The 13,167-nt window shown below is 35.3% G+C and overlaps 1 protein-coding gene across 1 annotated transcript; it reads left to right on the top strand.

The window, feature by feature from the left end:
* Positions 1-304: 304 nt before the first annotated feature.
* On the top strand, positions 305-1,360 carry LOC149184573 (protein S40-6-like). The gene has a single exon (XM_089417613.1). It carries the CDS (start codon positions 464-466, stop codon positions 1,025-1,027), a length of 564 nt encoding a protein of 187 aa, XP_089273739.1. The 5' UTR covers positions 305-463; the 3' UTR covers positions 1,028-1,360.
* The last annotated feature ends 11,807 nt before the right edge of the window (positions 1,361-13,167 follow it).

Genomic DNA, 13,167 nt, shown 5'->3' with positions numbered 1-13,167 from the left:
AAAAACTTGGTTTTAAAAAATGATGATAGTGTGATGCCCCACCTTGACAACAACGTGAGCATCTTATTTCCCTCCTCCCCTTCAATTTCACAACGTGAGTCTTGACATGGGTTCACCTTCTATTTCAGGTGAAAAGACTCCATCGACATCAATAGCTTTTATACGATTTAAAATTGACGCGTGGCAAGCCAAGTACGTGGTGTGCTCCATGACGTGTCAACGAAGCCAAATGCGTGCAAAATGAAATGAAATACGGTCGAGATGAAGTGAAATGCGGCAGGGAGGGAGCAGAATAAATGGCAGGTCGGTTTGAAGTGCGGAGGCCTGAAGAGATGGTCATGGGCGGTAGCCGGGAGGGGATTTGAAGCAGGCCCAAGGCGCTCATTGTCTGTCTCTGGAAACGATCTGTTGAAGAATCGTCCTCCGTGGAAAATCAAGAAAACAAATAAGAGTATTGGTAGGGATGGAAGTGGTAAGTGGCCACTACATGATCAAGAACCCCTCTCACTGGTTCGAATCGAATCCCATGGATAGATCATATCCGATGTCGTCGTCAGGGAGTATAAACATAGAGCTGTGGGAAGAAGACCTGTGGCCTGTCGACGTAGAGCTGGATGCCGATTTTGAAGGTGTCGAAGATGGCAGAGATAAGAACTGTAACGACGGTCAACTTGTCATACAAAGCACAGGATTCAACGGGAGCCTGCGGACAATTCCGACGATAGGAGATTCATCGTTGGAAGCTGGGTTCCGACGACATCATCAATCGGCGCCCGTTAACGTGCCGGACTGGGGCAAAATACTGGGAGTCGACAGCCGGAAAGAGCAGTACACAGATGCCGACGATTTCGACATGGCCGACGAGAAGCAGGAGGAGAGGCTACCACCGCACGAGTACCTGGCGAGGGAGCAGGCCCGCTGTCGGATTTTTAGAACATCGTCCGTCTGGCCAGGCGTCGGGCTGAAAGGCCGAGACATGAACCGGGTTCGAAACGCGGTGTGGAGGCAGACCGGATTTCTTTGCTGAAAAATAACCCTCTTCCTCTAAATTGAATGAGAAGGAAAGATCTTTTGTCCTCGTGAAATAGGTATCTTTAAAGCGAAATATCTTTGTAGTATAGTTATTTTTGCTTTATTGCACGAATGATGAATTTTGTATCGTTCCAGGCTACCAGCGTAGGAGATCCTCACTGGTTTCTGCTACTCACATAGATTTTCCGCTATAAAAAATTAGGGACATCGTAAGTGACAGTTGCGGTATATTTCGCAATTCTGAAAGTCTTTCAGGTTGGAATTGTTATTTAGTCAGCAATCGAACCGTTGATGTATCACGGGTTTGGCTAATCGTGGGTTTCAACTAGTAACTAATCTAAAATAAAATATTACATAAATGGGGAGCTATAAAATATTACATAAATTGGGAGTATTTTCCATTTTCCATTTGATTAAGAGCTTCTTGGACTTATTCGCCAAAAAATCCAACTCATTAGATCTTCGTTGTGGGTCTCTATCACTAGCTTACAGATATTGGTTGTGATCTTGTCCTGTGAGTAGATCTGAATATAAGTTCACCATGGTGCCCTCTATTTCCTCCCAGGTTATGATGAAAACACCATTTTCCATCTTGGGAGAAGTGATTATGTTGTTGTACCACTGTTGGATGGTTAAGTGATGGAAGAAAGAAGTGTTTCTTTCTCCTTCTTTAAGCAAGTCAATTCTGGACTTCTACCTCCCGTGTATTTCTTCTTGTTTATAACACTCCTCCCACTTTGAGAATAGAGTGGTCTCTTGTTCCTCTAAGTCTTTATTCCTACCATTGGTGATGATGTCTTGTTTGAGAACTTCCATTTCCTTTTCCAATCTATGCTTCTCTTGGAATATGTTATCAAACTCCTCTTTGTTCCATTTATTTTAGGTGGATTTTTATTTTGTTTAGCTTTTGTTGGAAGACATGCATCTTAGAACCCTCCATGGGGCCAACGTACCACCACCAGGATTGGAGTTTAGAGATAATGGAGGTGTTAATGAGCTAGAATTGTTCAAATCTAAACGATTTCTTGAGCGATTTGCTTAGATTGCGCTAGGCCATGCATATGGGCCAGTGGTCAATACCTGTAACTAGAAGGATCTCTAATGTAACTTCTTGTCCATTTGTGATGAGGAGTTAGGAGACTAGGAAGCAGTCATGACAAGAAGAAATTTGAGCCTTGCCTCTTCTTTGTTATTCCAAGTGTACAAACCATTGGAGGTTTGTAGGTCTATAATATCATTCTCCTCAATGAATTTTTTGAAATCTTATGACTTTATTTCCAAGAGTCTACTACCTACTTTTTTCCTTTAAGGTGGTGATCATGTTAAAATATCCTCCAGTTATCCACTTTTGGGTATCCATTTTTGTTTGGAGAGAGTCCAAGTGCTACAACATTATAATCTTTTAGGATGCTATCTAAGGGCTCTAAAACTTTGAAAGAAAATCATGAAAAAATTTCCATATGAAGTGAAAAGATACAAAAATCATAGAAAGGTGAAGATCTAGTTCACTTACAATTATTTGGGAAGGGTTTTGGGTGATGCATAAGCCTCCCGAGGCACCTTTATCATCCATGGTGATGGTCTTCACATTTTGCAAAACCCAGGAAATTATTTTCTCAAAATCTGAGCGAGAGAATTTTGATTCTTGGATGAGCATAATTGACAATGTCTTGCTAGATTAGGACATCGCATAAGGATACATTTATGGGAAGGGTAATTCATTCCCCATATATTATATGAGATAATATTGATAGAAAATGTAGGGGGTGAGGAGAAGATCTAAAAAATATGCTTATATTGCCCAGAATCCACAAGTTTCCTCCCTAGCATTTCAATTCTTTGGAGATATGTTTTTTGTCCTCTCTTCTTTGATTCTTTGGTGCCTTTTTCATTTTCTTTGGAGATGGTCCCTTGGATGCCCAAGTGATGTACAACTTTGGATTTGTGTAACATGACCACTAGGAGATTGATTTTCTTCTCGAGGATCACTTTTAGATCACTTCTTTTGCAAGCATCCTCCATGGCCATTAGGTTGAGGCCTTATATTTCCATGAGATCTTCATTATCCATCATGCTTGAATCTTCTAGCTAACTAGGGGAATCTCCCTCCCTATTCCTTCTTATTTCTTGAGTCATGCTAGTGCTCAGGGGTGTTGTGCCATATTTTGTTTGTTGTGTTCTTAATACTTTTGGGGTGTTCTCCTGAGTTGGGACTGAAGTTTTGGGTTCTTGGTCATTTTGCAAATTTGTGAGCACCTCAAAGCTATTGATGGTGGCTTACTTTTTGGGGGTAGAGGATGCAAAATTGGACTTCTTATTGTGATGACGCTTTGAGGGTATAATGGTGAATCCTTCTCCATATTTGGTTGTTCCTTCAATAGGTTCTTTATTGGGAGCATTGAGAGGTAATTCACAGAAGAGATGGCCACGCTCATAGCACTTCCTCCACCAAAAGGGGACATGCTCGTACTCAATAATTTGGATCTAGTCAATATCCTCTGATTCAAGGCCTATGGATTTCAGGAGTGAGCATATATGTTCATGTAGATGAAAATACTTGCATAAGAGGTATGCCTTCCTTGGTTAGTTTGTTCTAAAAGACTTAAAAGTTTACGTAGCTTGTTGTTGATTTCAGCTAGGGTTTCAGGATCCTAGTACTATTGTGGGAGTGAATAGAGACGAATCCACATCAGTGCCCATGAGAAGTGCTTTTTATTAGGATTAAAACACTATATCTATTTTCGCATATAAAGCCCAGCTAAGTTGAAGAAGGGCCCCCTTCCATCGTTGAGAAGAGATATTTTTCCAACAAGAATATGATGGTGAAGAAGAATTTGGAGTCTAATTTCACCTTGCAGTGGGATTTCGTCTTCCATCATAGCGCAATTCGATGAAGAAGGGTCTTTTTAATAGGCCATATGCCAACAAATTTGTAGATGAGGGCATGAGTCTACATGTTCTCAATTATAGAATTGAGCCTTTCCAGGGGCATCTGTAATCTAAGGATCTCGACAGACTTAGCGATGCAAGTGTTGGTGACTTTCATAGACTAAGTGCCTAAATTTTCTAGGAGTGGGATGTCATCCATTTCTAACTCCATGAAATCATTCATTTTGGACTTTAGGGGTTCCGTTATAGAGTGTTGTTACTCGCTGACATAGTGGTTGGAAGGACCAACAATCCCTGCTCTTGGGGCAGGAATTCAACAAGAGTCAACAGAGTGGGTGAACACGACTGAGAGGGAAGCAGTAGGGGGAGGGATGAGCAACGAGAGATGCCAACATGAACCCTAATGGGGTGAGTTGCAAAGCAAGAAACAGAGTGGATCTGAGCAATATTTTTTCTCCAAATTGTTAAACTATGACACAAGGACCAATTATGTTTGACATGATATTTCTCATTTCTTCCACCTTCCTAAAGCTACCCCTAAGGCTTGTCCCTTAATATCTTCCATGAAGCATTTGAGTTTCTTTATTTCCTCCTCCCCTACTCAATTAGCCTCCAAATTTTACCTATGGAAAATTCTTCCTTCACTAAAGCCCATCATTTCTTCTTAGACATAGTAAGCATCGTTCTATGCTCTCTAATAAGGTGTTCATCCTCTTAACCCCTTCTCTCTTTTCCTTACTTTCTTTGATTAGCTGGAAGTAGTCTTTCCTCTATTCCGTCCTATATTTTGAGCCTTCTCTTATTTCATTCCTCTTGTATTTCTTCTCCTTCCCCTTGTTTCTAATTGAATCCCTAGAAGACCTAATTTCCATATAATCTTATTTTGTGGATTTTAATTATTGGGGTCGAGGGAAGCCCAATTTATGTAGCTAAATAGATATATATATATATACTTTCATTATCTTTAGTTGCGTTATGTGTTTTATAAAAAAAATGATAAATTTCAATATTTGTATAACTCATTAATGATATTGATAATGTTGTTGCACTAGAAGGGGCTTTCTACATCTTAATATAATAATGTGTAATTTCATCCATTCTCAACATGGAGTTGACATGTACCATGTATAAAAATATTAATAAAAAATAATAATTTCAATATTCACCATAAATAAAATATTTCAATATCCACCTCTAGTAAAATATGAAGGAGATGTATAATTCATTGAATGCTAAATTTAATAGATCTATCTCAGATGGTTTTAAACAATAGAAAAAAAAAAACCAAAATTAAAAATAAATAAAAAAAGATTAGATAAATCCATACACATATATGATGATATTTTTAACATATCTTTACTAAATTACATTATATCAAAATTATATTGAATATTTAAAAAATTTAAAATAAACATAATTTATAAACCTTTAAAATTGAAAATAACTCTTCCAAATTTTTTTTTAATTAAAAACAATATAAATAAAAATTTAGATCATTTATAATAAATATTTTTATAAGACAAAACACTAATTATAATTTTAGATCTTTTATAAGAAATAATTTTTTATAATAAATAATAAAATTAATGACTTCAACCAATAATAAATGAATTTACCATTATAAAAATAGATAAATAAATTGGGGATAATATGTTTTAAACATTTCTTTATTAAAAGAATTATCACTAAATTTTTCTAAATCACAAATCAATTATCACTAAATTTTTCTAAATCACAAATCAATTACATATTGAAAAATAATAATAAACGTAAATTTATAAATATTCACAAAATAAAAAATAATGGTTTATAATAAAATTTAACTTTTATTAATAAATTATAATGTTTTAGTATTATTTTAGCAAATTTCTTTAAATAAAAAATCTATTATATATTAAAATATTAAAAAAAAATCTATTGTATATTAAAATATTAAAAATAAATATAATTTTATATATATTTAGAAACTAAAAATAATTTATTTATATATAAAATTTTACCGTTATTAAAAATAAATATTATCTTATTACATTACTTTAAAATATAATATTTTTAACCATCCATATTTATGATATTATTATGGGTAACTTCTAAGCACAAACTGATTCATATTTATGGCATAATTCAATATTTAACATATTCCAGTGCAGGTAGATGTTATTCTATATATATATATATAATTATAATTGATATTTTCAAATAAATTTTATTTTATGAAAAATAAAATATATTTCATTCTTATTTCTCATTTCACTTGTATTTTAAAAAAAAATTAATAACAAAAATATATCTTAATCATTTAAATATTTTTAATCATTTTTTTAATAATTATTAATAAAAATATTTATTTTGAGAAATAAAATAAAAATATAAAATATATCCATTAATGTATTACGGACGCAATTATACTTCATTTTCCATCTCTCTTCTTTCAACCATCTTTTCTCCTTACAAGCATGCAATCTAACATGAATATTTCATGGTTTAAAAGACTGCTTTGTCTATTTTTTTAAAATTACAACTTTTCTCTCAATATTTATAATCACTTATATCATTTTTAGATTCTTGAGAGTTATGTGCATATCATGGAAATGAAAATGATTTGAATTTTTTTGTAATCATTATATGTAGGAAGAATGCAATTTGAGATTCTTGATATTTTTATATTCATGGAATGATATTATAAGGTTAGTTAGAGTATGAAGGCTAAGTTTGACTATGCTTTGAAGCTAGAGTATGAAGGCTAAGTTTGACTATGCTTTGAAACTATGTTTGGGATATAAAGCAAGGAAAAGTGCTTGAGGGTGAAATTTAAAATGAAATTAAAAATACTTGAAGACCTTAGTACTTAGGCAAGGAAACTAGTAAATTGACCCTACACAGTATTTTGATGAATTAATGCTCAACTAAAGAGATTGATATCTCCAATAAGCTAGTGCCTATATTATTATCATCTCAACCTCCTAGTTTTCTCTCATTGCATTTTTTGAAAAATAAACTTTATAGCCTTATTTGTAAGTTATACCTTTACGATCCTAATCAAAATTGCCTTCAATTCTCCTTCAATCTGTCTGTTCAGAGTGACTCACAACAGCCTACATGACCTTTCATGCTCTGAATCTTCGTGCTTTTCGAACTTAGATTCAAACGCCACCACATCGTCCAGCCGCCCAAAATACTGTTGGGCAAGAATTCGTTCAACATGCCACGACATACTGGCAATGTCGAGTAAAGCTGGAATTAATAAAAAAAGAGCTGTCGCCTTTGGTTTTGTCTATACAGCGAAAAGAATGGTCACAGGAACTGTGATCTTTGCAGTGCGTTGAGATTTCTGTGAATTTAATATTTGTTTTATTTTTTGACAATCAGATTTCGGAATATTTTCAAAATTTGTAATAATAAATAAACAAAATCAATATTAAAACAAAAAACAAAACAATCTTAAAACATTCAAAATTTTAAAAATTCCTTCCAAGGACGTATTTGATGGTGGCTGAAAATTTTTCCACACATGTCCTATACAGCTGCAACCCGTCGTTTAATTTCAAACTTAAACCGTAAAAAACTATGATAGCTTTATTTCATGGGAGTCGGGGCTTGGTACTGGTACACAAGACCGTTCGAATTTAATACTATTTACATGCTCTAGCATCTCACTTCTCACTAGCCTGGTGCCTAATAATAGTATCTCTCAGCTACCATAGGCTAGTACTTAATAGGAGTAACTCTCTTGGCGACCATCTACAACTCTGCCCATAAGAATGATATGTGCAAATTTAATCTCGAGCTACCATTACCATTAACCACTGGTTTGTACTCAATGGAGAGTCAGAGAGGAATGCAACCATTACCATTAATTACTGAGTATTGTCGGAGACGAATGCAGTTTTAAGCATAGTTACCAAATTCGGCTGTACCGGCAAAAAGAATTCTGAAAATTGCTGATTCGGTTCAGTATGATGAATAATTTGTCAGTTTCCAATTCGGTACAGGTAAGCAGTGAATGATTTTGGCCAAAGCTTTCTATCAGTTTATGTCCAGCGTCCACTGTGCTGCTCCTGCTAAGTTGCTGAGTTGACTAACAGTGTAGCTATGTAGAACAATGAAGCTCGGGCTCTGTGTAACCATGAATAGGAAGGCTGACAAATCGCTGCTGAATAAAATCACAGAAGAAGTAAATCGAGTTTTTCAATTACCTTTTATAAAATAATGCAGCCCTGTGGAAATTTGAGAATTGAAATTTTATAAAAATAATGGAGCGATCTTTTAGCTTTAATGCTATCTTTTTAGTTTTTTTTTTTTTTTTTGTAGGCTAGAGTAGGACCTTTCATTTTCTATTGACTCGGATTGAAAATAGTACATTCATTTGATGACCTCAACCCATCCCGAAGGGAAACCGAGTCTGCTGGCCATCTTAAATTTTTATAAGCCAGCCAGTAACAAAAAACATTAAGTCTGCTTATCCATGCCAAATACACCATACAGTCAAAAAAACTAATCTTGTTTCCTAACGACATAAAGAGCTATGAATAGAAAAAGGAAAGCTTGCTCTCAGAGATCTAACAAAGAAAACCTTAAACATAGCTAGAAGGATTAGTCTACCATATTTCCAGGCGGATTGTCTTCTTCTTTTATCTCAGGAACTATCTTCTTCAACTGTTGTTGAATCTCCTCAAGCTTGTTGTCCTGCATGAGTAGGGTTATCTGTAGGTTCTTCATTTCTTTTTTCAAATTTGGAATGCCCTGGGCCATCTCTGCCATCTCCATAGCCACCTGCTCCATTGCTTTAGCCAGTAATCTCTTCATCACCCAATAAACATGTAGGGCCTGTTTATATAAAGATAGGCGGCTCCTCGTGTTTCCTGGGTCCGGAAGTAGGTATTCCCAGTCTTCCATTTCGGGGTCCGAATCCTCCTGCATGGCTGTCGCCTCTAATTCTTGTATTATCCTTCGAATGTCAGCGTTGGTTTCTTTACTGTACGCTTCTTCCGCCGCCTGCACCTTATGCTTCAACGTTTTCCTGCCTCGTCTCTTGCCAACTGGTGGTGGGTTGCTCTGTTCCTGGCTTCCAACTTGGCAGCGTTTCTCTCTGCCTCTGTGTCCCCTACCCCGACCAGGACGACCTACGTTATTTTCACCCGTTGCCTTACTTCCCTAACCTGCTACGAAGGAGGACGTTCCAGAAAATTCTTCACCTCCAGGCCCCTTATTTTTCTTCCCCAGGTTCATTTCCTCCTCATGTTGCTTTTCCTCTGGATGCCTAACCTTCCTCATTCCGCCTTTCCTCGTCTGAATGTGGTGACCCTGTTCTAGAGTTTTCTCTTTCTCCTAGCTCATCTTCCTTTCCATATCCCGCTGCTTCTGTTCATTTACCTCCTGGGGATCGTGCATACCCTTGTCCTGCTCTATCCAGCGCCCTTCCTTACGCAATTCAGTTTTTTCCCTTCTCATGCTTCCCTTCTCTATCTTTTGCTTGGTATTACAGTGGATGGGTGACCGATCTCTCTCCTTTCGCATACCTTCTATAACTCTTGAACCGCCTCCCGATTCCTTTCTCTTATCACTACTCTCGCAAAGAACAAAGGACAATTTCTCTCCTACATGCCTCTTTTCATGCCAGGTTTCATGATCTGTCTGCCCATCTCTACCCTTCTGCGCCTCCTCCCTCTGCCGCATGCATTCTCCATGTTCGCCCTCTCCTCCCCTTCTTAGACCTGTGCCAGCTATCTTGCATTCCATCGAATGATCGCCGCCTTTCTCCCCACCTTTTCCTTTCATTACCCTGTCGCCACTACTCCTCGGAATGATATATTTCCTGCAAACCATCTTGTCATCCTGTGTTATTATGTTAATGCAAGGTGGCCTGTCATACCACCTTTCTGCCTTCATAATAATCTCACACGCCACTGCCTTTTTCACCCCGATCCGGGAGCTATTTTTTTAGTTTTAATGCGCGTAATTTTTTTAGTTTTTATAAAAAAATTATTCGGGTACTTTTTTAGAGGATTAATTAGAAAATTGGAAAAAAATAAACAATATTTTTTATAAAAAACAAAATAAAAAATAATAATTTTTATATTAAAAAAAAACAATTTCTATCAAATTTCTCTATAAAATGTTAAATATTGTTAGAAATTTGGTTAGAAAATTGATTACAAATTATTTTGGTATTTTATTATATATTATTTACAAATTGTTCTACGACATAATATGGTATAATCGAAAATAAGTTGCTAATACTAAAATGTAAAATTTTTATTAAATAATTAGTTCAATTAAAAATGAATCATTATTGTCATTGGCATTAAATAATATAAATAGCTCCGATACATATTTAGGAGGCATCATGTGACTCAATTGTTTTAAATGAGAGGTGAGTTAGTAATTTCTATATAATTGCAACTAAAAGAAATATAACTTCTATCTTAACAAAAATTATGAAATAATGAATTGGTTGCAAATTGGTACCTTTTTTTATAAAAAACAAAAAACCTAATTTCTATATTTGAAAAAATTATAAATGGAGAAATTTAAACAAAAAAACCTAATTTTTATATTTGAAAAAATTATGAATGGAGAAATTTAAATGGATAACTAGTTAGTAATTTCTATATAATGACAAATTGCAAAAAAAAAAGGATAACTTCTCTCTTAAAAATAATTATAAAATAGTAAATTCTTTGCAAATTGGTAACTCTTATAAAAAAAATAAAAATCATAACTTCTATATTGGAAAAAATTATAAACTGACAAATTTAAGTGTTAAATGGATAACTCCTATAAAAAAAATAGAAAAAAGATAAATCAATATTAGAAAAAATTATAAATGATATAAAATGGTAAACTTCCAAATCCACAACTTTTATACAAAAAAATAGAAAAATAGTAACTTCTATATTACAAACAATTATAAAATGGCAAAATTTAGTTTACAACGGATAAGGCTTATGAAAAATTAGAAAAAAAAAGGGATAAATCCAATATTAAAAAAAAAATCTAAGCATTTGTAAGATGTATAATGTCAAATTTTTTCCATATTGAATTTTATAGGGTCGAATTTTTTCTGTATCGAATCGAATTCGAATTCGAATTCGAATTTGGTAACTATGGTTTTAAGGTTTGCTTTGACGCCACTCTAAACCTAATCTAATGAGACGTGCAAATTGCAATATTAACTATTACTCAATTCGAATTTGGTAACTATGGTTTTAAGGTTTGCTTTGACGCCACTCTAAACCTAATCTAATGAGACGTGCAAATTGCAATATTAACTATTACTCACCCACGTGCCAAGAACTGTGTGCCAGCAAGCTCACTATCATTTTCACGAAAATGTTCACTGTCCAGGCCATTGACAACTGGATTAGTGACAACTATCTGTGAACAACCTCCATGAATTTGAAGTTATCTACATGATTTCCAAAAAATTGAATGGCGGCTTTGTTCCATGATCCATCCATTAGAATGGAGGAAGTACAATTACAGGCAAGGAAGAAATAGACAATGGGCATGTTCATGAGTCATCAGTGAGGTAATACACTTTCGTCCTTCCCCTGGCCATTACCCCAAGGCTTATTCTTGCAAGTTGTTGCCTTAATCTCACATAAATGAAATCCTTGTCATCTAATTGGCTTGGATATTTCTTTTTGGACATGCAGCTCTGGTGCTCCCTGGAAGATTGAAGATCTCAGGTTGGAATTTGAGAGCAATCCTAGATGCTGAATAGGGTTAAGTTATTAGCTAGTAACCTAACTCGCCATTTCAATTAGCTCTGTCAAAGACAATTCAATAAGTTTCTCATGTCAGATCATAACACTAAATTAACACTAAATTATTTCCTGAGTGGAGTTTAATTCCAGTGTTTGCTTATTACATGAAGCAACATTATAATAATTTATAAATTTTATTACCTCGCTATAATCCTGTCTGATCAGAAATACATAACATAGCAATGCAATCACATCTCTACAACAACCCAGAACCTCAGAACATGCTTCAGTACTGTGAGACAATGTAATAATTTGAGGTAATGCTGAGTGAAATATTTCTGTCTCAATGCTTAACCCTAGGGAAATCTTCAACGAAATCACACCCATTTTCTATGAATAGTAGGGATGTACAAGAACACCACTTAAAACATTTGGGTGGTTTTGAAAGAATAAGTTTCTCTCATCCAATGCTTCTTAGTCTATAAAATCGTGGGTGATTTTTTGAAGTCTGAACTTTGTTAAAAGGTCCACTTGGTTTATTACTTTATTGTCAACTCATTGAAAGAATCCCTGCAATATCGTTGCATGCCACTAAGTGATCCACAACTCTTTAGGATGCAGTAATTGTATTTAACATAATTTTAGCTTTAAATGTAATGTAATGTTTTGAGCATGAAATCAATATGGAAATTAGAGAGAATTGTGTTGAGATTTCTTTTAATTAAATTTGGAGAAAATCTCGTGAACGTGACAATAATAGGATTTGTTGCTAAATTGACTCCATTTAATCCTGATGAAGAGTTATTGCATCCTATATTTGTTGTGAGTGAATTTATGATTCAGTTTCTACTCCCAGCTATAAAATGTAAGCCCATAGAGGCAAATAATAATGAGAGATGAGAAGGTGGCTAAAATCTGTTGTAGTAATCTCCTATTGAGTAATAAGATTGCCGATGCCTCTATTTGGTGGATGTAGCCTAGATTGGTTGGGTGAACCACGTTAAAATTGTTGTCTCATGTTTTTCTGTTGTGTGTGTTTATTAAGCTTTCTGCTGTGCATACTCTGACAATTGGTATCAGAGCATTGTATACGCTGCCTGCTTGCTGAGTATATGCTGTGTGGAGAGGAGCACTATGAGCTAGTGCAAATCTCTGTGTGAAGTGTAAACTGAGATCACTAGGTGAGCAGCTTGTTTGGTGTTTGGAATTTGTTGAGCACATAGGAAGAGTGCAGGCCAGTGTTGAGTCCTATCGAAAGGTGCAGGCCGTGGGTGAGAGCGAACCTCCAACTTCATTTTACTGTGATCTGGTGTTTCGTGTCTTGATTGAGCTCTTCGTCATCTGCCATAGATGAGAATCTGGTGTGAATCTGCTTCTAAGGTATGTGCTCGATTAATGGTGGACGAGGCCTCCTGATCTGTTGAAGCGAACTGCGACTATGCCTAAACATGTTTGCGGATCTATTTTGTTGTTTAACCAGACCTGCGACTGTGTTGAATGAGCTAGACTCGGCTTAGCTCAACTAAGGTTGTCGGCT

This window comes from Pinus tabuliformis, chromosome 3_2, assembly GCF_031772625.1.
Source record: "Pinus tabuliformis cultivar Carrire ecotype Pingquan chromosome 3_2, CPIR1, whole genome shotgun sequence".
Classification (NCBI taxonomy): domain Eukaryota; kingdom Viridiplantae; phylum Streptophyta; class Pinopsida; order Pinales; family Pinaceae; genus Pinus; species Pinus tabuliformis.
This window is presented reverse-complemented; position numbering and strand designations above follow the sequence as displayed.

What these genes read in the sequence shown, in the direction of transcription:
- LOC149184573 (XM_089417613.1), top strand. Translation starts at nt 464, where the DNA reads ATGGAAGTGGTAAGTGGCCACTACATGATCAAGAACCCCTCTCACTGG.